Raw genomic sequence first — 24055 nt, forward strand, 5'->3', positions numbered from 1 at the left:
GTGTGCGCCCGAAACCACCCCACCCCCACTTCCTGCCAGAAGTCCAGGGACCCTGTCACTCCTAGTTGGAAGCCAGATGCTATGGCTGGGCCAGAGGTGATGGAATTGGGGCAGGGCAGGCTAATGAGTAACTCAGGGAGAAGTGACTGTCTGGTACAGGTGTACTGTGCCTTCTCCCTCCCTGTGTTCAGGCAGGAATGGCAGAGGCAGGCAGATGGCACTGAATTAACTTCTGTCCTGGCCTTTTCCCAGAGTACAGTTGGTGAGAAATGCCCTGGGCATGTGCCAGGGGAGGGAAAAGAGGTTCAGGCATCTGGTGAGAGCACAGGCCCCGGACTTCATGTTGTTGGTCCAGATCTTTGTTTACCTGCCTAGGGCTTATGCAAGGCCTTGGAGCTGCCCTGCTCTCTTGGCCCCACCCCGCTGTCCTCTGTAACTGAAGGCGGGTAGGTTTCGGGTTTTCCGTGTTGAATCATTTAGAGCTCTATTTTCTGACCCACCCTAAAGATCACTCAGTCCTGGCCCCTGACCCATGTGTCCTGGAACTGATAGCGATTGAGGGTGGGGGTGTCTTTGTAGGGGAACACTGGGTAGCACCCCTGTGTTGTCTGGCACTCTGGGCTAAGGGGTTGGTCACTTTGCTGTGCCTACTTGGGAGCTCCTTGACCTGATCTGGAAGATCTGCAGATATACTGACAGGGCAGATCGTCATCATGAATAACTCATGTGACTTCTGAGAGCTGGCAGTTTAGGGACACCTGATTGTAAGATCAGGACTGTGGGGCAGAGAGTCCAGACCAGGAAGGCGGCCATTACTAATGCACAAAGAATGCTATGAGACCTTCATGGGCATATCTTTCTGTTGCTGGGAGAGTCTGCCTTGGTTCAGGATACAGCCTTGAGAGATTTATTCATTTACATTCTCCATGCTGCTGAGAGTCTTGGTCTTTGCCCTGGAGGAGCTTATTGTCTAGTGGAAGAGACAGGAACTAATCTCTTCAGTGAATGTACAGAGGTAAACTGAGGTAAACCTACTGGGAGTATATGTAAATGATGGAAGCTCTGCAAGAAGCTATCTGCTTTTCCCAGTGAGACCAGCACAATTTTGCATCTTCTGTTTCTTTTTTCCTTTTAGTTATCTGCCAGAGCTTGGGCATACTTTTCCATACACACTGGGCTTTCTCTTTTCCTCTGAAGCCCCTTCTGCCATGCAGCTGCTTGTCTGCCATGTGTTTGGATGCTGCCCTCTGTTACTAAAGCTGCCTTCTTTCTTAAAGGCATGGCTTTCTCTTTTCCCACTTCTGCCAACATATTTCCATTTCCCTCCTCCTGGCAACTGCTGAGATTGACAGTTTGTCTGCCATGTTGTTTTCCCCCTCAAACTCTAATAAAATTGTTTTAAAGCTTCCTTCTGAGTCCATTTATAAATTCTTGTATTAATGAAACTGAAGACCCCAGAGAAGGAACCTCAATTTCCTCAGCAACAATCTTCAGCTACTTAGTGAGTTCAGGACCAGCTTGGGCTACTTAGACCTATGGACCAGCCTGGGCTACTTAAACCCTGTCTCAAAAAACAAACAAACAACAACAAAAAACATGTTATAAGATTATTGCATGTGGAGAAAGGAGGCAAGCAGTTTGTTTACTATGTATTTTTAGTGAGGCAAAGTCTCGCTATGCAACTGAAGCTGATCTTGAACTCATGGCAATCCTCCTGCCTCAGCCTCACAAGAGCTGACTCTAGCACAGTGATTCTCAACCTTCTTAACACTGCAGCCCTTTAATATAGTTCCTCATGTTGTAGTGACCCCCCAGCCATAAAAGAAGTTTCATTGCTACTTCGTAACTGTAATTTTGCTACTGTTATGAGTCAGGATATGCATGTAAATATGTAAATGTCTATGTTTTCTGATGGTCTTAGGTGACCCCTGTGAAAGGGTCATTTGACTCCAAAAGGATCTCCACCCACAGGTTGACAGTCACTGCCCTGGTGCCTTTTCTTTTTCTTGAGTAATTTGGAGCGCCTCTCCCTTCTGCCCTCAAAACCTTAAAAATTTCTGTGTTAAAACTTTGTGTGGGCTGTGTCATGGAGGAGGTGCATTGCTTTACAGTCCCAGGACCCCCAAAGTAAATCATTCTCAATAAAGGCTTTCCCTTCCATTCATTTTCTCCAGTTGGGAAGGTCTGGGAATGCTAAGAGTGCCCTCAGTGTCCATTTCTCCCCCACACCCTTCCCCACCTGGATTCTGTCCCTCCTGCGCATCCCCTCCCTTCAGCTGCCCGGGTTTTCTGGCTTCCTAGAGCTTCTACTATCTCCGAGAGGGACTTTGCCAAGTTTACTTGGCCCAGAGCCCCGCAGGGAGGTTGAATTGGATATGATTGCATTTCTGTCTGGCACACCTGAGGTTCCTCCCACCAGCTCATTGCTGGGCTCCAGTAGAGACCAGCAGAAGGCATGAGGAAGCTGCATTGGTTGTCCTTCAATTTGCTTGGAACAAAAATCTCCCTCCCAAGTTCCAGGAGTCAGAGTACACCTGGAACACATTCCATTTACTGACTCTAAGCTTAGGCGATGTGGCCCAGGAAGTTGGCCTGTGAATGGCCCTGGCTCTATCCCACAGCCTGTCTCCTATGGGTTCTTGGATTGGCACACTAAAAACCTATTTAAAGGTTGCTAATGCTCTGTTGGTAGAGTGCTTGCCTAGCATACATGAAGCCCTGAGTTCCAGCCCACACTGCATAAAACCAGGCCCAGTGGCTAGCCTTTGTATGCAAGAAGTGGAGATAGAAGGATCAGAAATCAAGGTCCTCAGCCGGGCCTTGGTGGCTCACTCCTTTAGTCCCAGCACTCGGGAGGCAGAGGCAGGCAGATCTCTGTGAGTTCGAGACCAGTCTGGTCTACAAGAGCTAGTTCCAGGACAGCCTCCAAAGCCATAGAGAAACCCTGTCTCAAAAAGCCAAAAAAAAAAAAAAAAAAAAAGAAAAAAAGAAAAAAAAAGAAAAAAATCATGTTTAAGTCCCTCCTCCTTTCTTTTCTCTCTTGGTGCTGGGGATTGAATCCAGATCTCACACGTTAGACAAATGCTATACCACCAAGTCACAACCTGGCTAGAAGTCCTTTCTCAAATAGGCAGTACATCTACACAGTATGAAGTTCAGAAGGACAGAAAGCTACACAGTGGGAAGCCCAGAAAGTAAACCTCCTCTGTCTGTCCAGCCCTCAGTACCTTCACTCCAGAGACATGACTGCTGTATCAGTATCAGTTTAAGTGCCCTCCCAGAGATGGATGCCACATTTTGTGATCTATATGTTTTAATAAACTCTGCAATAGGGGGCTTCTTTTTTTAAGGGAGTTGGAGGAATCAGATAGGCAAGGTTGGGCATCCACCTTTACATGGGAGAGACCCTTGGCTGTGTTGTATGTGAAGATCAGTAGACATCCTCAAAGTCTTAATAAGCCACAATCCCCAGGATTACATCACAGGAAATAAATTATTTTGGGTCTGTGGGCCTCAAAGTATATTACCTGTTTTATTTATATTTTTTTCCTTTTATGTTAGAAGGACCTATACATACTAGGCAAGCTGTCTACTAACGAACTACCTTCCTAGCCTTCAAAGTGTGCTATCTGGACTGGGAGTATCAGCATCACCCGAGAGAAGTTGCTGAGGAATTCAAATTCTCAGGTCCAGCTCCAGGACTAATAAGTCAGAAACTGGGGTAGACTCCCATATACTGCATTTCTATAGAAGAAACAGACAAGGTAGTCAACGTCCTTAAAGCTGGGTGTCTACTTCAGGCTCCTCAGCTAAAAACTGTTTTCTTTATCTTCTAGGACCCCTTCTCCTACATGTGGAGCAGGCACACATGATGGCTGATCCTCGGGGTCCTGTAGACCATGGAGTCCAAATTCGCTTTATCACAGAGCCGGAGGGTGCTACTGAGATGGGTACCCTTCGTCGCGGTGGGAGACGCCCTCCTAAGGATGCAAGAGCCAGTACCTATGGGGTCGCTGTGCGTGTGCAGGGCATTGCTGGACAGCCTTTTGTGGTGCTTAACAGTGGAGAGAAGGGGAGTGACTCCTTTGGGGTCCAAATCAAGGGGGGCAACAACCGGGGGTCCCCAGGAACACCGAGCTCTGATCCAGAGATCCCTGAGAACCCCTACTCTCAATTCAAGGGGGTTCCTGCCGCTTCTCAGGGCAGCACATCTGATGAGGAGCTCAAGGACCACTGGAATGGAAGACTGCTCCGATCCCAGTCGCAAGCCTCTCTGACAGGGCTTGCTTCTGTGAGTCCTACCAATAGGAGCACCAGCTTGTTGGAGCTAGCCCCTGAAAAGACTCCCCCGGTTAACACCATTGACACTGCCCCCTTGTCTTCAGTGGACTCACTCATCAACAAGTTTGATAGTCAAATCGGGGGCCAGGGCCGGGGCCGGATTGGCCGCCGCACGCGGACGCTTCCTCATGAACAGCGCAAGCGGAGCCAGAGTCTGGACAGCCGGCTGTCACGGGATACCCACGATCGGGATCGGGAACACCAGTCCCCCAACCACTGGACCCCTGGCACAAAGTATGACAACCAAGTGAACAGTTCAAAGCAGCCATCCAAGAGCCAGAGCCCTCTCAGCAGCTTTAGCCGTTCCCGGCAGACTCAAGACTGGGTCCTACAGAGCTTTGAGGAACCACGGGAGAAAATACCGGATCCCACCACGGTGCAGGTCAGAAGTCATCCCTCCCCACTGCCAACCCTCAGCTTTGCATCAGCCCACGGAATCCTTTGTTAATTCAGGGCAGATAGTCTCTGCCTTTTGTTCTCCATCTTATCCACTTAGGTGACATACATTCATGGGTAAACTTCTAAGGAAAATGGAAATGAGCATGGAGAAATTAGTCATTCTTCAGTCATCGGCAAAGGTTAATTCTTTAGGTCCAGCACCTTTTGTAATGCAGGCTTGGAGGGTATGGAAGCTCCCCTAATAGTTCAAGTCCACGCTTTCTCCTGGTGGGGAGACAAACTTAAGTGCGTTCTGGAACTCTGTGTGCATTTATAAATTCCAGCACATCTGTTGGTGTTAGTGACATAGCTCCCAGCTGGTTATTGAGAAAAGTGATTTGCATTGATAGCACACAGTGTGTCCTGAGCAGCATTGTTAGTTATGCTGAGTTAGGCTTCGCCTCTCCGCTGTCACCTGTGTTCCATTTGAACCACATATGTACTCTGGCGTCTTCTCTCCTTCCTTTTTTCCCCTTCGTTTCTCCTACAGTTCAAATCAACTCCAGACCTTCTCCGAGACCAGCGGGAGGCAGCACCGCCAGGCAGCGCGGACCATGTGAAGGCCACCATCTATGGCATCCTAAGGGAGGGGTGAGTGGGGTCCCCCCGGTAGTGGGACATACACTTCCTTTCTTGTCCCTCTGCCTTCCCTTCCCATCTCTTTCCTCATCTTCCCTCCCCTCTGTTCACTGTTGCTTCTGTCCTTCTGTCCTCCAGAAGCTCAGAAAGTGAAGCAGCTGTAAGGAGGAAAGTTAGTTTGGTGTTGGAGCAGATGCAGCCTGTGGGGGTGAGTGACCTTCCTGGGGTCAAGACTTGGGCCAGGAGGCCTCTAGGGGTTTGGACTCACTTCCCGCCCCCTTGTCTCCTATACCTCTGGCAGATGGTTTCTCCTGCTTCTACTAAGGCCCTGGCAGGGCAGGGTGAGCTTACCCGAAAAGTGGAGGAGCTCCAGAAAAAGCTGGATGAGGAGGTGAAGGTAAGGCAGGCTAGAGGTGTGGGAGAGGTGAAGGGCCACAGGGAAGATGAATGTCCTGGGGACGAGCTAGACTGGCTCTTTTGTATGTGTGTATGTGTGTGTATGTGTGTGGGGGTGTCTTGCTGAGTAACCCTGGCTGTCTTTGTAGTCACAGAGATCTTCTTCGATTTGTGGACTCAGAGGCATGAGCCACCATGCCCATCTGGCCTGGGTCTCCTGAGTCGGTGCTGTCTCTATGTGTGAGACAGGAAGTCAGTGTCCCAGCAAGGCCTTTGAGTTTCTCTGGGACTTAATGGGTGGAACACATTAGAGGTCTAATTACTTCCTTTTCGTTTTCCCTAGGAGTCCTTGTCCAGGGTCTGCTATTGACTGCTTGTAAAAAGCTTAGAAACTTTCCTTTGTTCTCTGTCCAGGGGTGTAGCTGAGTTGATAGAATACTCACTCTGCATGCATAAAATGTCCCAGGTTCAATCCCTAGTGTGACTACAACCAACTGTGGTACTTGCTTATAAGCCCAGCACTCAGGGAGTAAAGGCAGGAGGATCAAAAATTCAAGGTCCTCTCTGGCTATTTATCACATTTGAAGACAGACTGGGTCACATGAAACCATGTCTCAAAAAAAAAAAGAAAGAAAGAAAATTACTTACATTCTAAGTGTCTTGAGTCTTTTTCTCATCATCATTATGATGGTAATGATAATAATGTCATTTTTTGAGTATAATTTTTATGGCAGATGCTGCCCTGGGTAATACATAATCATTACAGTGGCTGTGCAAGTATGCTATGGATCTTTTCTGATGAGAGACCCTGAACATCAGAGATGTTAAGGGAATTGCTTGTGGTAGTAAGCTGTAGAGAAAGGATGAAACAGTGCATCCACTCTTCCTCTAAAACTTATGGACACTTTTTTATTTTTTCTTTTCTTTTTGGGGTTGGAAGGGCAGAGTCTCAAAAAGACTGGCCCTGAGCCGGGCGTTGGTGGCACATGCCTTTAGTCCCAACACTCGGGAGTCAGAGGCAGGCAGATCTCTGTGAGTTCAAGACCAGCCTGGTTTACAAGAGCTAGTTCCAGGACAGCCTCCAAAGCCACAGAGAAACCCTGTCCAAAAAAAAACAAAAACAAACAAACAAAAAAAAAAAAAAAAAAAAAAAAAAAAAGACTGGCCCTGAACTCACTATGTTAGCCAAGAATGACCCTGAACTTTGAATCCTCTTGCCCTGCCTCCTACATTTGGGATTACAGACGTCCATCACCATGCCCAGTTTGTGCCTAGCTGGGAATGAAGCCCATGGCTTTGAATCTGCTAGGCAGGTACTCTACTGTCTAGCTACTCCCACAGCCCCAGACCCTTTATAAATGCTTCTTCCTCCTTTCACAAAGTTGCTGTGCACATAGTTGGAGTTCAGCTCCTGTTGATTTGCAATCCCCTTGTTAAGGAGAAATCAGTGCAGGTTAATAGTTATGTGGAATCAAACTTAATGGGTTCCAACCTTGATTCCAGTAATTGCTGGCTATGTAACTGATCTTAGTTAAGTTCTTTAAGTATTCAAATCCTGTTTCCTTAACACTAAGTGAAGATAATAATATACTATTTATTTATTTGTTACAAAACAGATTACTACAAAACTTAACAGCCTAAAACAAGCCTTTCTTGGTGTCTGAGGACTGAGAATAGGGATCATCTTCGCTGAGTAATTCTGACTCATGGCTGCTATTACTAGAACACTTAGGAGACTTAAGTAGGTTTTGTTTTTTTGTTTTTGTTTTTGTTTTTGTTTTTTTTTTGACATAAGATTTCACTTTGTAGCCCAAACTGCCTGGAATTCACTGTGTAGTTCAGGCTAGCCTTGAACTCATGTTGATCCTCCTGCTTCTGCCTCCCAAGTGTCAGGATTACAGGCATGTGCTTCCATTTGGAGTTATTCTGGATCTGTCTACAAGCTTTTTGTGATCCCCATTTCTTTTCTAGAAGCGGCAGAAGCTAGAGCCATCCAGGATTGGGCTAGAGAGGCAGCTGGAGGAAAAGGCAGAAGAGTGTAGCCGGCTGCAGGAGCTGCTGGAGAAGAGAAAGGCGGAGGTCCAGCAGAGCACCAAGGAGTGAGTGCAGCTGATGGAGCACACGGGTCACATGGGCCGGCTTCAGGGGCCTGAGCTGGACCTAGAGGTCACTCCTCCCAGGCTTGAAGGAGGCAGAGGGGAATCTTGAGATGCTGAAGGGGCCGGGACTGTTTTCTTTTCTATGGTAATGGTGATAGTGCATGACCTGAAGATGGGCTACCTATTTGAAGATTTGTAAAATGGCCCTAAAATGTTGGCCACCTTACAGGATTATTGTGAGGATTTGCTCACTGGTTTAGCAGATGTCTTCTGTCTGTGACTGATGTTGTTTATATGACAGGCCCTGATGTGGGCTCCTGAGGTACATCAGTGAGCCATGCAGGTAGGGCCCTCCTCTCCAGAATCTTAGCTCCCAGAGACAGGGAACAGAGAGTAAACAAGTAGTGTGTGTGAGTAAATTACAATACTTGAGAAGGCAGTGAGTACTGCAGTCTAGCTCATCAAGGAGCAGGTCGCAGTTCTAACTGAAGTAGTTGTGTATAAATGTTCATTTAAGTTTCGAACAGGGGATCCAAAGCTACACAGAGAAACCCCTGTCTCAACGCCCCCCCCCCCAAAAAAAAAAAAAGATTTGAACAGGGGAGCCAGGCAGTGGTGGCATACACCTTTAATCCCTTGGGGAGAAGGTGGATCTCTGTGAGTTCGAGGCCAGCCTAGTCTACAGAGTGAGTTCCAGGACAGCCAGAGCTGCACAGAGAAACCCTCTCTTAAAAAACAAAACAAAAAAGAAAGAAAGAAAAGAGGTTTGAGCAGAGGCCTAGAGATGGCTCAGCTTGGTAAAGGCGCTTACCACAGAATCTGAGGACCTGGGACACATAAGTTGGAAAGAGAGAAATGACTCCTGCAAGTTGTTCTCTGACTGCCACACAAATGTCTCCCTCATACATATACATACAGTAAACAAACAAACAAAATGTAATAAAAGGGAAGAAAAGATTTGTATAGGAGTGGGGTGTAGTTTATTGGTGAAATGTTTGCCTAATTTGGCAAGGCCCTTCTATTCCTAGTACAGCAAAACAAAATATGCAAGAAATAGATATTTAAAGGAAGTTTAACCAGGCGTTGGTGGCGCACGCCTTTAATCCCAGCACTCTGGAGGCAGAGACAGGCGGATCTCTGTAGTTCGAGGCCAGCCTGGTCTCCAGAGCGAGTGCCAGTATAGGCTGCAAAGCTACTCTGTCTCGAAAAACCAAAAAAAAAAAAAAAGGAAGTTTAAATGAATCAATGTATGGCAAGCCTATACTGCCTAACATAGTATCCAGTGATGCTATCTATTGTTAGGCTTCAGAACATGAAGCTCCTCCTGTGCCAGGAAGAAGGGTTACGGCATGGGCTGGAGACCCAGGTGAAGGAGCTACAGATCAAGCTGAAACAGGGCCAGAGTCCTGAGCCTGCAAAGGACATTCTCATGAAGGTAGGAAAACGGGTGTGTGTATTCTAGCCTGGGTTCCCTGCAGCATCCCCAGGTCTGCTCATCCACAGTTTCCTTGAAGTATGGAAAGCAGGCAGCTTTTCACCAGTGCTCTTCAGTGTGCTTCCAGGCAGACTCTCCCCGGATGGTAGTCTTTTTTATACTACAGACAGTTTAGAGGGCAAAAAGCACCCAATACTATACTAGTATCAAGTATAAGTACGTTTTCTTTTTGGATGTGGGACTTCACTAAGATGTCCATTCTGACCTCTCAATTTGTGATTCTTCTGCCTTAGCCTTCTAGTTACTGGAGTTAGAAGCATATGCCACCCTGCCAAGCTCTCAATAAGTATTTTTGGCTAAATGGGTGAGTTTTTTAATAGACAGAATGAGTCCTAATATGGTCACTCCCGAGCTTCCATCTTCCGTTTCTCCAGGATTTGTTAGAAACCCGGGAACTTCTGGAAGGGGTCTTAGAGGGAAAGCAGCGAGTAGAGGAGCAGCTGAGGCTGAGGGAACGGGAGCTGACAGCCCTGAAGGGGGCCCTGAAAGAGGAGGTGGCCTCCCATGACCAGGAAGTGGAACATGTCCGGTTGCAATACCAGAGAGACACGGAGCAGCTTCGCCGGAGCATGCAAGATGTGACTCAGGCATGTGAGAAGAACTAGGGCTGGGAAAGGACGACACTGCCAGGGAATGGGGCTGCCTTATCAATGTGTTTTGGACTTCTCATAGTTGCAATTAGGAATCTTCCCTCAAAGACACATGTGAGATGTAGTGAGACCCTTGGTTAGGAAACCTACCAGAGCAGAGAGAGGGGTTACAGGCTAGAAGTAACTGTAAGGATGTATGGTCAGACTCCATGGGGAAATAATGGAGGGAGCTTCCTGCCGGTCACAGAGAGGCGGACTGTAGCTTCCTAGTGTCATCCTTCCAGGGTGTTGCTGTATGATGCTCTCTGGGCCTCAGCTTCTTCTTCTTCCTTAAAGTGAACTTTGCCCTCTGGACCTCCTGGTACCCATTTTCCTCCTTCCTTAGGACCATGCTGCCATGGAAGCAGAGAGGCAGAAGATGTCTTCCCTGGTACGGGAGCTGCAAAAGGAGCTAGAGGAGACCTCAGAAGAGACAGGGCATTGGCAGAACATGTTCCAGAAAAACAAGGAGGAGCTGAGAGCCACCAAGCAGGAGTAAGACCCCCCTGCGTTTTGCAGGGGCATTTAACCAGACTCTTGTACCCCACTGCCTTTCTCACAAGCTCTTTCTGAAGCTGCTGTTCTTCAGATCCACTCCTCAAGAGTGAGTGTCTGTGGCAGTGGCCTCCAGAGGGCTGTTTCCTTTGTCCTTTGAATCTTCCGTATATGGGAAGTCTGACCTTGATCTTTTATCCTTTGCTTATAACCTTACTGGGCTCAGACTTCTGCAGCTGCGAATGGAGAAGGAGGAGATGGAAGAGGAACTTGGGGAGAAGATGGAGATTTTACAGAGGGACTTAGAACAAGCTCGAGCCAGTGCAAGAGATGTTCACCAGTTTGAGGAGCTCAAAAAGGTACTTGGCACCTGGGGCACAGGTCAGGGTGACTCCTGACTCACTGATGCACCTCTGCCTGGGCTAGTGGGACTGTCTCCAGGAGCATGGTTTTCAGTTTTGACTTTCCAGCTCTGCAGGATGATCTCCTTGTTGGTTATAGGTGGAAGCTGCTACCTAACCTGCTTGAAGACATCATTAATAGCTAAATACATGTGGATTTGTAAAACTCCGGGGTCATTTTTGCAGGCTCAGAACCTTGATTTCTTTCAGAGAGAAGCTCATTAACTACGTGATGAAGCAAATGTTTTGTAAGAATGCCTGTGTATTAATTTACATTGAGAAATATAATCCCTGGACTGGAGTGCTGGTATCAGCTTGGCTGGCTGACCTACTTTTGGAACCAAATTGTAATCTGAAGGCTGTTTGGACATGGTGTTTGATGTGCATCTCCCCAGTGTCCCAAGCCACAGTCTGTGGCAGGATGATAACACAACACTCCAAGATTCCCTCTTTGATTTTTTTTTTTTTAAAGTCAATCCTTTTTTCATCATGCATGGATGATGTTTATTTATTTATTTGTTTATTTATTTATTTATTTATTGGTTTTTCTGAGATAGGGTTTCTCTGTGTAGCTTTGGAGCCTATCCTGGCACTCGCTGTGGAGACCAGGCTGGCCTCGAACTCACAGCGATCCGCCTGCCTCTGCCTCCTGAGTGCTGGGATTAAAGGCGTGCGCCACCAACGCCTGGCTGGATGATGTTTATAAAAGAGTCATGAGGAAGTCATAAAAATGAAATAAACAGTTTCATACTCTTGTAGTTTATGAAGGATAAGAATGCAGCTAATAGGCCAGGTGTTGGTATCGCATACCTTTAATCCCAGCACTTGGGATGGGAGGCAGAGACAGGTGGATCTCTTAGTTAGAGGCCAGCCTGATCTACAGAGGGAGTTCTACAGAGGGACAGCCAGGGCTACAAGGAGAAATTCTGTCTTGAAACCTCCCCCCCAAAGAATGTAGTTAATAGGTTGGGTATAGGGAATACACCTTTAATCTTAGCAGTTGGGAGGCAGAGGCAGGTGGATCTCTGTGAGTTCGAGGCCAGCCTGGTCTACATAGTGAGTTTCAGGACAGCCAATAGAGAGACCTTGTCTCACATCTCTCCCCAGAAAAGAACCCCCCCTCTTCAAAACAAAACAAAATAAAAACAACCAAAAAACAGCTAATTATTTTTGGATGACATAAAATTATGTTGTATTGTTGTGAAGTTACAAATACCAAGGAGAGTCTGAAACCTATTGGTATATTGGCTGACATGGCCCACTTGACAGTCCTCCAGATGATCTCTATTACTATTATTATTATTATTATTATTATTATTATTATTATTATTATTTCCAGACAGGGTTTCTCTGTATTGCTTTGGAGGTTGTCCTGGAACTCGTTCTGTAGATCAGGCTGGTCTCGAACTCACAGAGATCTGCCTACCTCTGCCTCCCGAGTGCTGGGATTAAAGTTGTGCACCACCACAGCATGGCTATAGGAGGTGTATTTTATCAAGCATTTAAACAAAATATAGAGTAGGGAAGCAGACTAACCAAATCCAACACAGACCAGCCAGCCAGCTCTGTTTCCTTTTTCTTGTAGTGAGTGTGTAGTGTCTGCATTGTAGTCACTGCAAGCTCTGTGGCCCTCCAGTTTTATTAGCTTTTCTAAATTTCCAAAGTGTCTAATAACTAGAGAGGACCATAATTAATATTTTAAATGCCCTTAAAAATATAAGATGCCCCCTTTAATCCCAGCACTCGGGAGGCAGAGGCAGGTGGATCTCTGTGAGTTGAGACCAGCCTGGTCTACAGAGCAAGTTCCAGGGCAGCCTCCAAAGCCACAGGAAACCCTGTCTCGGGGAAAAAAAAAAATTAAGATGCATTAGTATTTATTGTTTTGCATTTTGGTGCTTTTTTTTTAGACTGCCAGTCTTGTTTTAGTCATGTGTTCATCTATTCTTCCTCCACATGGTTACTGTTAGTGTTATATTTTATGTACTATAAAATTCCTCTATTTCCAGTTTTTTGAGATCAGGTCATACTATGTAGACTAGTCTGGCCTTGAACTCGCAGAGATCTGCCTGCCTCTGCTTTCCTCCTGCTGGGATAAATACACCACTACCCTTGGCACAAATACCCTCCTTTTAAAATAGTTCAGTGGTTTTTACTATATTCATTGTATTGTGAAGCCATCACGATTATCTAGTTACAGAATATTTTAATCTTCCCGAAAAGCCCTCGTGCTCCTTAGTGGCCATTCTCGCCATGCCCTGACCATTTTTTCACTCCAGATTTGTGTAACCTGACATTTCATGTCATTCTATCCTATAATATGTGGGTTTTAATTTCTGGCTTTTTTCATCTGAAGTAATTTTTTCAAGACTCAGCTGTGCCTTTATCTCTTTCTTTGTTTATGTGTGTTAGGTTTTAGCGGTAGGGTCTTACATAGTCCGGGCTTGCCTGGAACTTACTATGTAGCGGAGGAGGCCTTGAACTCCTGACCCTCCTGCTTCTGCCTTCTGTGTGTTGGAATACAGGTGTATACCACCACACCTGGCTTCATCTAGTTTTATAGATGTGTAATGTCCTATTCTTGATTAGTGTACTTTGTTGTTTTTTTAATTATTTATTTTATGTGCATTGGTGTTTTGCCTGCATGTATGTTTGTGTGAGAGTGTCAGATCTTGGACTTACAGACAGTTGTTAGCTGCCATGTGTTTGCTGGGAATTGAACATGAGTCCTGGAAAGACAGCCAGTGCTCTTAACCGCTGAGCTATCTCTTCAGGCCTGATTAGTGTATTTTGTTCATTTTCCAAATTTAGGACATGTGGATTGCTTCTGTGTTTGACGTACAGTGGCTGATCTTGCTATATGCATTTCTGAACAAGTTTTTGTAAGAACTGTCAGTTTTCATGGGCATATCGCCAAGAATAGGGTTGCTTTGTCCTGCGGTTAGTTTATGTTAGGCTTTTTGTGAATCTGCCCAATTGCTATCTAAAGTGGCCTTATCATTTGTATTCCTTTCCATGATGTGTGAGAATCTTCTTTTCTCCACATACCAGAACCTCCTTATAGCTGTCCCTACTGTTTTCTTTCCCTTCTAGGAGCTAAGACGCACCCAGGGGGAGCTTAAAGAGCTTCAGGAAGAGCGACAGACCCAGGAGGTGGCTGGGCGACAGCGGGACCAGGAGTTAGAGAAGCAGCTGGCCACGCTGAGGGCTGAGGCTGATCGAGGCCGAGACCTGGAACAGCAGAACCTTCAGCTACAAAAGACCCTGCAGAAACTGCGGCAGGACTGTGATGAGGCTTCCAAGGCAAGGGGAGTGGGCCCAGGGCTCAGGAGGTGGAGGCTGAGGGGTCAGGAGGGCTGAGAAGCCAGAGAGCCTGCAAAGTTACTATGATGGGTATGTACTGAGCCATTCTGGAGGCTCGTGTGTGGCGAATATCAGATTTGGCAGAGTGGGGCTGCATCTATGTAGGGATAGGACTGTCGGGGAAGTCCTTGGCTAGGGCCACCCCTCCATGCCTGGCTCCTGTGAGCTTTTGGTGAGTTCCTAGGTGGCCGTTTTCCTGGATATGCATGTTTACCCATCTGAGCCCCCATGGTCTGAGCCGATTCTCCCAACTGTCCGCAGGCTAAGCGGGCATCAGAGGCAGAGGCCAAGTTGCAGGGGCACCGTCGGACAACAGTGGAAACCACACTACGGGAGACCCAGGAGGAAAACGATGACTTCCGAAGGCGCATCCTGGGTCTGGAGCAGCAGTTGAAGGAGGCCCGAGGCCTGGCGGAGGGAGGGGAAGCGGTGGAGGCAAGACTTCGCGACAAAGTGCATCGCTTGGAGGTTAGCGCTCCTGTCTGCCTCCTCGTCTCCCTGTTCTTCTACCCTCAAGCCTTCCTTCCACCTTAAACTCCCATTCTCAGTACTCCGCCATTGGTTTTAGTGTGTCAGCACATACTGCCCCCCACTTAGTGTCTGTCTGTCCCGTCCCCCTGCCCCACCCCACGGGGGCGTGGGCCCCACCCACCCACCCACCCCAGGATGCCACTTTCGGTTTTACCACCAGTGTGTGCTGTTCTTTGCCCTCACTGTTAAGCTTGGGTTTGTTTGCTGGAGTGACTCGGTGTAAAGGTTTTACTTTGCACTGGTATTTTTGTCTCCTCTGTCCCATCCTTTGCATGTTCTGTGCTTTGATTTTTTTTTTTTTCTTTTTTGGCTAGTTCTTCTGAGCCTGTTTTCACTGTCCACTCTTTGTTGTTTTTTGAGACAGGGTCTCATTATATAGCCCCATCTGGCCTGGAACTCTCCATGTAGACCAGGCTGGCCTCGATCTCACAGAGGTCTGCCTGCTTTTTCCCCACAAGTTCCGGGATTAGAGAGGCATGTGTCACCACACCCAGCACTACCTTTCTCATTAAATAACTCCCCTACCTTTCCCATCCACCTACCTCCAATGTCTTCAGCCTAAATTCTGCCTTCTCTCAGCCCAACCTCTCCTCCCTTCCTCTCCCCAGGTAGAGAAAGAGCAGCTAGAGGAAGCTCTGAATGCTGCCCGGGAGGAGGAGGGGAGCCTGGCAGCAGCCAACCGAGCTCTGGAGATCCGGCTGGATGAGGCCCAGAGGGGGCTGGCACGCCTTGGGCAGGAACAGCAAGCCCTGAACCGAGCCCTAGAAGAAGAGGGGAGGCAGAGGGAGGCTCTCCGAAGGAGTAAGGCAGAGCTGGAGGAGCAGAAGCATTTACTGAACAAGACCGTGGACCGATTGAACAAAGAGGTAAACATGGGCTGTATGTACCCTCAGGAAGAGGTATGAGCCCTGAAGAAACCAACCTGGAAGTGGGTCAGGATGTGTGACATTCATTTTTCTCAAATTTTACTTTCTAAAAAAGGCTCTTATTATTATTATTTATCATCATCATCATCATCATCATTATCTTGGTTCGTTTTTTGAGACAAGGTCTTTCTTCGTAACCCCAGCTGTCCTGGATCACTATGTAGACCAGGCTGGCGTTGAGCCCACAGAGAGCCACCTGCCTCTGTCTCTCAAGTGCTGGGATTAAGGGTGTGTGCTGCCATGCTTGGCCCTAATTATTATTTTTAAATTAGGTCTATATATCTGTGTCTGTGTGTGCATGTGAGTGCAGTATCCCAAGAGGTCGGAATAGGGCATCAAGACTCCTGGAGCTAGTTACAGGCAGTGTGGGGCTGCCCAGTATGGGTGCTAAAAACTGAACTCAGGTCCTCTGGAAGAGTGGTATGTACTCTTAACCACTGAGCCATCTCTCCAGTCCTCCCCCCCCTTTTTGGGGGGGGGAGGCAGCTCTCATATAGCTAAAACTAGCATTGACCTCTATAGGTGTGTGCTACCATGCCTAGCCAGAATGTGATATCCTACTTATGTGGCAGTCATTTTGTCCTGGGGCCTTCATTCTTGGAGTTTGCTTTAGGAGTGTAGAAGACCTAAACATAAGAATTGTCCCTAAGCCGGGCGTTGGTGGCGCACGCCTTTAATCCCAGCACTCGGGAGGCAGAGGCAGGCGGATCTCTGTGAGTTTGAGGCCAGCCTGGTCTCCAGAGCGAGTGCCAGGATAGGCTCCAAAGCTACACAGAGAAACCCTGTCTCGAAAAACCAAGAAAAAAAAAAAAAGAATCGTCCTTAGTAAAGGTTTAACTTCAGGGAAAGGAAGAAGAAAAGAGAGATAAGGAAATCAAATTACTTCTGCTGGCAAGGTTCTTCCTCCTGATCTTATTTTTACAAAACAAGGTCAACTACTAGCAATGTCAATTTAGAAAACAAAACATTTTATTTTCTCTGAAATAACAGTTGAGGGTTTGTCATAATTCAGTTGGCAGATGTTCTTTTTCAGTGGCATATCTTATAACTGTGTCACCATGTTTGCAGAAATATGGTCAGTGAAGGTTTACTTAGTACCAGCCACTGTTAAAAGGGACTGGAGAGATGGCTCAGAGGTTAAGAGCACTGATTGCTCTTCCAGAGGTCCTGAGTTCAATCCCCAGCAACCACATGGTGGCTCACACAACCATCTCTAGTGGGATCTGATGCCCTCTTCTGGCCTGCAGGGATACATGCAGACAGAACACCGTATACATATAAACACTGTATACATATAATTAGCATAACTGGTGGTGCACACTAGCACTCGGGAGGCAGAAGCAGGCAGATCTCTGTGAGTTCGAGACCAGCCTGGTCTACAAGAGCTAGTTCCAGGACAGCCTCCAAAGCCACAGGGAAACCCTGTCTCGAAAAAACCAAAAAAAAAAAAAAAATAAAAAAAAATAAAAAAAAATGCATAAGTCAATATCAACTCCACAATGTAAGCACTGTTGTTATCCCATTTTATAGATGGAAAAATGAGACCAGAGATGATAAGTGAGAAAGCTATGATCCATCCAGACATTTGAATATAACCACTAGCCAGGGATCTAGACCAGGAAAGCCAGAGAAGTCTGCTTGGCAGAGAGGAAGCCCTTGGGAGACATCTTGGAGCTGGGGCTAGAGAAGGGACAGAGCATTTGGTATAGAGTGCAGTGTGAAAAAAAAAACCAAACAAAAAAAAAACCCCTTTACTCTGCATTCTAGTTGGAGCAGATTGGGGATGACTCCAAGCTAGCCCTGCAGCAACTCCAGGCCCAGATGGAAGATTACAAGGAAAAGGCCCGGAGGGAAGTAGCCGATGCCCAGCGCCAGGCCAAGGACTGGGCCAGTGAGGCCGAAAAGAATTCAGGGGGGTTGAGCCGGCTTCAAGATGAGGTAGGAGCCTAAGTGACTGGAGTGGCATATGAGGACAGACAAGAGGGGATTTGTCATCCATACAGCAGGGGCTTTCAAACTGTTGCTGCATATTAGAGCCACCTGGGAAGGTTTTTAAGACAGGTTTCTCTGTATAACCCTGGCTATCCTGAAACTCACTCTGTAGGGAGGCCTCTGCCTCCCTAATGCCAGGATTAAAGGTGTGTGCTACCACCTCTCGTCCAAGATTTTTAAAAATTTTAATGCCTAAACATCATTTCATATTACCTAGATCATAATTTGGGACCTAGGATTGATAGTTTTTTGTTTGTTTGTTTTGAGATAAGGTCTCACTGTGGCTAGCCTTAAACTCGCAGAGTTCTGTTTGTCTCTGTCTCCTAAGTGCTAAAGGATTTAAGGCATGCACTACTATATTTGTCAGGATTGGCAGGTGTTTTTGTTTTTCAAGACAGGGTTTCTCTGTGTAGCTTTGGAGCCTTTCCTGGAACTCCCCGTGTAGACCAGGCTGGTCTCAAACTCACTGAGATCCACCTGCCTCTGCCTTCCAAGTGCTGGGATCAAAGTTGTGCACCACTACTGCTTGGTGCATTGGAAGTTTTAAAACCTCTTTAAGTAGGCACAGTGGTGCCTGCTCCCCAGTAAAACTCTCAAGTAATTCCCATTTGTGTAGAAAGTTTTAAGACAATAAAGAAAATGAACTAAAAGCGTTCTTCTGTCACCATGAGCTGGCAGTTCTGGGCAAGCTCTCTACCACTAAGCTGAGGTCCCAGCCTGGCTCTAAAGAATGTCAGTGTGAAATAGTTCTTCCCTTGGGCAGACTGGGCCCACTCTCCACCCCTACATTCCAACTAGGCTGAGCTGTTGTATGTTGTCTTTGGGTCCAGCTGCAAAAGTTGCGGCAGGCCTTGCAGACATCCCAGGCTGAGCGGGACACAGCCCGGCTGGACAAAGAGCTGCTGGCCCAGCGACTGCAGGGGCTAGAGCAGGAGGCTGAGAACAAGAAGCGCACCCAGGACGACAAGGCTCGACAGCTGAAGAACCTCGAGGTAAAGGCACAGACAGGCTGGGTGGGAAGGGGGGTTCTGGGCTGGCACAGGTGACCAGGCTGTAAGCAGGGAAAAGAGCCAGTGTATCCCAAGCTTTTTTTCTATACTAGAGAATGAAATTTGAGAAGCCACAATGGATGGTTTTGCTGGGTTACTGTGTTTTTTAAAGTATGAACTAAATGCAGCTGGTGAAAAATGTATAGATGCCATGTAAAATTTTGGATTTCTGTCATCTTTTGCATTTGGACAGGGTTAGCATTGACCTTCTTAGACCTGAGTTCTGCATGTCACTAGTTGGCAGGAGCTGAGCATGGCTCTCCTCCCTTAGAGTGAATGATAGTCTCCAATTTGCTGTACTTGAAAGTAAGAATAATAGCAACAAGCGTATAACTCACTGTGGGTTAGACCTCAGAGTCTCCCTGTGAGGTAGATGGTCTCATCTCCATTTTACAGATAAGGAAAACTGAGATACAGAGATAAGTAACCTCCCAGTGGAGTGCATTCGGTGTCAGAAGGTGGTAGGTCTGATTCTCAGGCCCAAGTGGTTGTCCCGAACCCATGCTCTTACTTCTGCATGGTACTGCGTGGCTTAAATTTGCCCCACACTGAGGAAATGCTGCTTTGAACGATTCCGTCCTGGCCTCTGCTGGGAACTTGTTTCACTTTCAGTTTTTCCACTAGTTCTTCAAGAAGGAATGGATCCCAGGGTTTGCCTTCCTGGTCAGCAGAGGGCGCTGGCTCCATGGTGGCTTTGAGCATTGAGAAGGTTTCTGGAATGTGCTGGGAGGAATGGGGCCTTGATCTGAGTTTGTTGTTCTAGGGCCCAGAATTTGGGACAGAGTTGACCTTTTGTCCTTCTGCCTCAGGAGAAAGTCTCACGGCTGGAAGCAGAGTTAGATGAAGAAAAGAACACAGTGGAACTGCTAACAGATCGTGTGAACCGTGGCCGGGACCAGGTGACACCCCCTGAGCCCTCACTGTGCCTACTCCCCATTCCCTACACCCTGGCTCTCTCAAAGACAGCTTTGCTCTCCTGTCTTTTATAACCTGGACGGTTCTGGCAAGGCAGTGTGCTTCAGGTTCTCATTGGCTTTGGAAAGAGTAGACAGGTTTCCTTAGGTGAAAGGAAGCGGAGAATTAGAGTTGGCTACAGTCCTGATGGCCCAGACTGTGCTGACCCTAGTGAAGACTATTTTAATTCAGAAGTGCTGGTTGTGGGATTTGGGGAGCCTTCTTTCTAATGATTCTTCCCATTTGAGTAGCTATAATTTCTTCTTTTAACATGACACCCAATCATCACTTTTTTGTTTGCTTTTGTTGTTGTTTTTTTTTTAAGACAGGGTCTCCAATGTAGCTCTGGTTGGCCTTGGAACATGCTATGGGGATCAGGCGGGCCTCATACTCACAGATCTGCTAGCCCCTGCCTCCCAAGTGCTGGGATTAATCTATATTATTCTACTGTTTCCCCTCCCATAAAACTATCAATATCATAATACAAAATGCATTTGCTCTAATTTCAAATGTCCCTGTAGTCTTCCAGTTCTGATACTGTGCCGAAGTCCAAAGTTCAAAATCTGTTCTGAGACTCAAAGCAGTCTTTTAATTGTAAGCTCCACACCCACATCTAGCATCCAGGGCTCATGGTGACATCATCTGGCTCTGTTGGTCTTGGGCAGTCTTTCCCCTCCAGCTCTGCTATCTGAAGCACATGTAGCCTTTCTCCTCTTACCAGCCCTTGGTGCCTGCATCTTTCCACTGCAAATGTACCGCATTCCTGGCACCTGACACCTTAGGTTCTCCAATGCAATTTGGGCTTCACTTTCACAGATTATGCAGTAGCTTTTTGGGGCCACTTGCAGGAAACTGATTTTTGGGGATACAGTCCAACATAATGAGGAAGGAGGATGAAGAATGTATGATGGCTGGTTAGGCCATTGAGAGTGGAACACTGGTAATTCTAGGCTGAGAGTACTTAGTTGCCTGAGAATTTGGGGGACCCAGGGTTCAGAGATCTGCTTCTGTTGATTCACTTTGCTGGTTTAGCATTAGTCTTTCCCAAGTCTAATTCTTCTCTCCCATCCCTAATAGGTGGATCAGCTGAGGACAGAACTTATGCAGGAGAGATCTGCTCGGCAGGACTTGGAGTGTGACAAAATCTCCTTGGAGAGACAGGTGAAAAGGAGTCTTGGTGATGGACTGGGGTGGAGGGTGGGAGTGGGGGTGCGTGGGGGGGGGAGACGACGGACAGACATAGAACCACCTGGAGTGCTAACCAGGGGATCTTCCCATCTTTCTCAGAACAAGGACTTGAAGACCCGGTTAGCCAGCTCAGAAGGCTTCCAGAAACCCAGTGCCAGCTTCTCTCAACTTGAGGCCCAGAATCAACAGTTACAAGAGCAGCTGCAAGCTGAAGAGAGGTGATACAAACCTGTCATTCATCCCTCTTCCCCTCCCTTTCTTCCTCTGGGTTTTTCTTCTCTGGGTCTCCCTTCATCTTCCATCTCACATGTGGCCAACCTGGCCTCATCTTCTGGGAGTCCTCCTTGCTCCTGATATAGAGCAGAGTTGTGGAAATTCTGGATCCTCCCCATCCACCAGTGAGGCTCATGACAGAAAAGTCCTTGGAGGTGGTACAGTGCTAAGTAAAGGTTCCCTTAGGAACGGCAACAGCCATAGACCACCTTTCCTGCTCTCTCGTAGAGAGAAGACAGTTCTGCAGTCCACCAATCGGAAGCTAGAACGGAAAGTTAAAGAGCTCTCTATCCAGATCGAAGATGAGCGTCAGCACGTCAACGACCAGAAGGACCAGGTGAGGACATGGCCCTCTGTGGACAAGCAGCCTCGGGGCAAGTATATGTTCTTTTCAAGGCCAGAGGAGGCCACCATCCCCAATGTCTTCCGCACTTAGAATTTGCTTGTGTAAGGATGAGATTAGCTTGAGAGGTCTAGCCTAGAGTAGTCATGCCTCTGTATTGAGTGTGCTAGTTTTTCTACATGTTATATGTACATGAACTCATTGAATCCCCAAATAACCTTTGTGTTATGCTTGTATATACGGTGTATATATGTGTACTCCCGTGCACAAATGTGCACATGTGTGTAGAGGCCAGAGGACAACCTTGGGCGGGTGTTACAACCTTGGGATGGTGGGGTTGGGCACCATCCAGCTTTATTTTTTTTTCTTTTTTTTTTTTTGAGACAAGGTATCTCACTGGCCTGGAACTTGCCAAATAGGTTAGGCTGGCTAGTGTGCCCTAGGGAGATTATATGGCAAGCACTTTATTGACTGAGCCATCTCCTCCACTCCCTAACCTCCTCTCAACAATTCCCTGAGGCTGGATCACAACATTTTGGGGGTGATGGGAGCAATTGTCCCCTGTCAGAATCGTTGCAGGGGAGGTCCCAGCCCTCAGGAGTAAATGCTTTTCTAATGTGGGGACATGCTATCCGGTTTAGCTAAGCCTGAGGGTGAAGACTTTGAAGCGGCAGGTGGATGAAGCTGAAGAGGAAATTGCGCGGCTGGACAGCCTGAGGAAGAAGGCACAGAGGGAGCTGGAGGAACAGCACGAGATCAATGAGCAGCTCCAGGCCCGGATCAAAGCCTTGGAAAAGGATGCCTGGTATGGCCGCCTTTCTGTACCTTGCTCTGCACCATGCTCCTGACGGGGGTGGGGATGGGCCCTGTGAGCCACGTGAGCAGCTTTAGGTCTTTGTGTGGAAGGGTGATGGTCTCAGTCTGCTCCGTCTCTCTCTGACTCAGGCGAAAAGCTTCCCGCTCAGCTACCGAGGCAGCCTTCAAACAAGAGGAGCTGAGCTCTGATGAGGAATTTGACAGTGTCTACGACCCCTCATCCATTGCATCACTGCTCACGGAGAGCAACCTGCAGACCAGTTCCTGTTAGTGCATGCTCTGCTAAGATGCCTGCCTCCAGAGTCTTCTTTTCCTATGGGTGACCCAATTCAGACTTTGGGTTGGGAGGGGTCAGAGTGTCGGTGATAAACACGACGGTTAGCCACGAGCTGGTGGGTGGGCTTGTCCTTGTCACTGGAAGAGTGGGCAGGCCTGCTGAGCCCTCCTATAGGTGCTGACCTCTCCCTCACATCCTTAGAACGGGACTTATGGTCGGAAAGGATGGGTATTGCCATGTATGTAGAGCTTTGTTTCTTTAATATTTAACCATATGGCTCAGGGAAATGCCCAATATTCTGCTTCCTGGATCCCTGCAACCTTTTTTCCTCCCATTTTGAAGCAGGGGAGGGAACATTATGGGTAATGGGCATGCAGGCATGGCTCTACCCACTTTTCAGATACTTTTTTTTTTTTTTTTTTTGGTTTTTTGGAGACAGGGTTTCTCTGTGTGGCTTTGGAGCCTATCCTGGCACTTGATCTGCAGACCAGGCTAGCCTCGAACTCACAGAGATCCGCCTGCCTCTGCCTCCCAAGTGCTGGGATTAAAGGCGTGCGCCACCAATGCCCAGCTTCAGATACTTCTTTTTGCACAGTCATGGGCCCATGAGTAGTCACTAGCATCTCTTCAGTTGCAATATTTTTGTTTTCTCCAAGTCACTGGGTCCAGGAGACCTCTCGCCTTCTTTCCATCTTTACCATCCCTGCCTTGCTGCTGTACTCTCAGTGCCTTAGCAGTGTGAAATGAGGATGCTGTTCTTGCCTTTGTAAACCCACACATTCATACCTCTCCAAAGACCAGCCTATCCTCACAGGGGCCCTCAGCCTGTCCTCCTTCCCTAGTGACTGGGCAGGAGAGCGACAGTCTGCTCTGCCAACCAGCCCCCTGGGAAGACGGGCTTCGATGGGCCTTGGTAAGGTGGTGGGAACTAGTTCCGCTCAGGGCTTTCATCTTTCTTCTTGCCCTCTGTGACTGGATGCTGCCATAAAGTGGTTGTACCTGGGAACATGAGGACTGTTTATACAGGTTCTGAAAGCAAGCATCTAGTCCTTGTGGCTTCTCTGACCGGATGTGCCCAGCCTCGATGGAAACCAACAGATCCCTGCTTTTCTCAGGAAGTGGGCCCTGATTCAGAGCTTTGCCTGGGATTAGAAGCTGACTGTCAGTATGATGGGAAGGGGCAATGGAGAATTTATTTCTCCTTTGAGTCAATTTTCCGTGTGCCAAGCTCTGGGGGGTGAAGGTAACCGGTGGGGATGGTTCACCTCTTATTTCCAAAGTAAGTTCTGTTCTCATCAATCACTTGTAATTTCATGAATTGAAAAAAAAAGATATTCTGTAAATCAGATATTTTCTCCTAATCTAATCCAGCTTTGGTTTATTTTAAATTAAATATTAAAATGGCATATCTATATTAAAATTCCTGTCTTCATTTTCCTGGCTAATTTGAGGGTCTACTCTAAAGTTGTTTTT

General features: G+C 47.3%; 1 protein-coding gene across 2 annotated transcripts; it reads left to right on the forward strand.

Annotated features, from left to right (window-relative positions):
* Positions 1 to 3859: 3859 nt before the first annotated feature.
* Positions 3860 to 23988, forward strand: Cgn (cingulin). Of its 2 annotated transcripts, none has more exons than XM_035451679.1 (20): positions 3860 to 4723; positions 5270 to 5370; positions 5497 to 5566; positions 5660 to 5755; positions 7726 to 7853; positions 9156 to 9288; positions 9723 to 9935; positions 10324 to 10472; positions 10699 to 10831; positions 13964 to 14173; positions 14495 to 14701; positions 15373 to 15630; positions 17458 to 17628; positions 18513 to 18674; positions 19541 to 19630; positions 20763 to 20846; positions 20973 to 21091; positions 21375 to 21483; positions 22131 to 22294; positions 22435 to 23988. In XM_035451679.1, the coding sequence occupies exons 1-20, from the start codon at positions 3869 to 3871 to the stop codon at positions 22574 to 22576; spliced, it is 3594 nt and encodes a 1197-aa protein (XP_035307570.1). In that variant the 5' UTR covers positions 3860 to 3868; the 3' UTR covers positions 22577 to 23988. The 2 variants fall into 2 exon arrangements, with proteins under 2 accessions (XP_035307570.1, XP_035307569.1); XM_035451678.1 differs by having other exon boundaries at positions 3872 to 4723; positions 5684 to 5755.
* Positions 23989 to 24055: the final 67 nt, after the last annotated feature.

The sequence above is a fragment of the Cricetulus griseus genome (assembly GCF_003668045.3).
Source record: "Cricetulus griseus strain 17A/GY chromosome 1 unlocalized genomic scaffold, alternate assembly CriGri-PICRH-1.0 chr1_0, whole genome shotgun sequence".
Lineage (NCBI taxonomy): Eukaryota > Metazoa > Chordata > Mammalia > Rodentia > Cricetidae > Cricetulus > Cricetulus griseus.

Coding starts and splice junctions, on each gene's coding strand:
- Cgn (XM_035451679.1), top strand. CDS start 3,869: ATGATGGCTGATCCTCGGGGTCCTGTAGACCATGGAGTCCAAATTCGC. Junction 4,724..5,269: donor CGGATCCCACCACGGTGCAG/GTCAGAAGTCAT, acceptor TTTCTCCTACAG/TTCAAATCAACTCCAGACCT. Junction 5,371..5,496: donor TATGGCATCCTAAGGGAGGG/GTGAGTGGGGTC, acceptor TCTGTCCTCCAG/AAGCTCAGAAAGTGAAGCAG.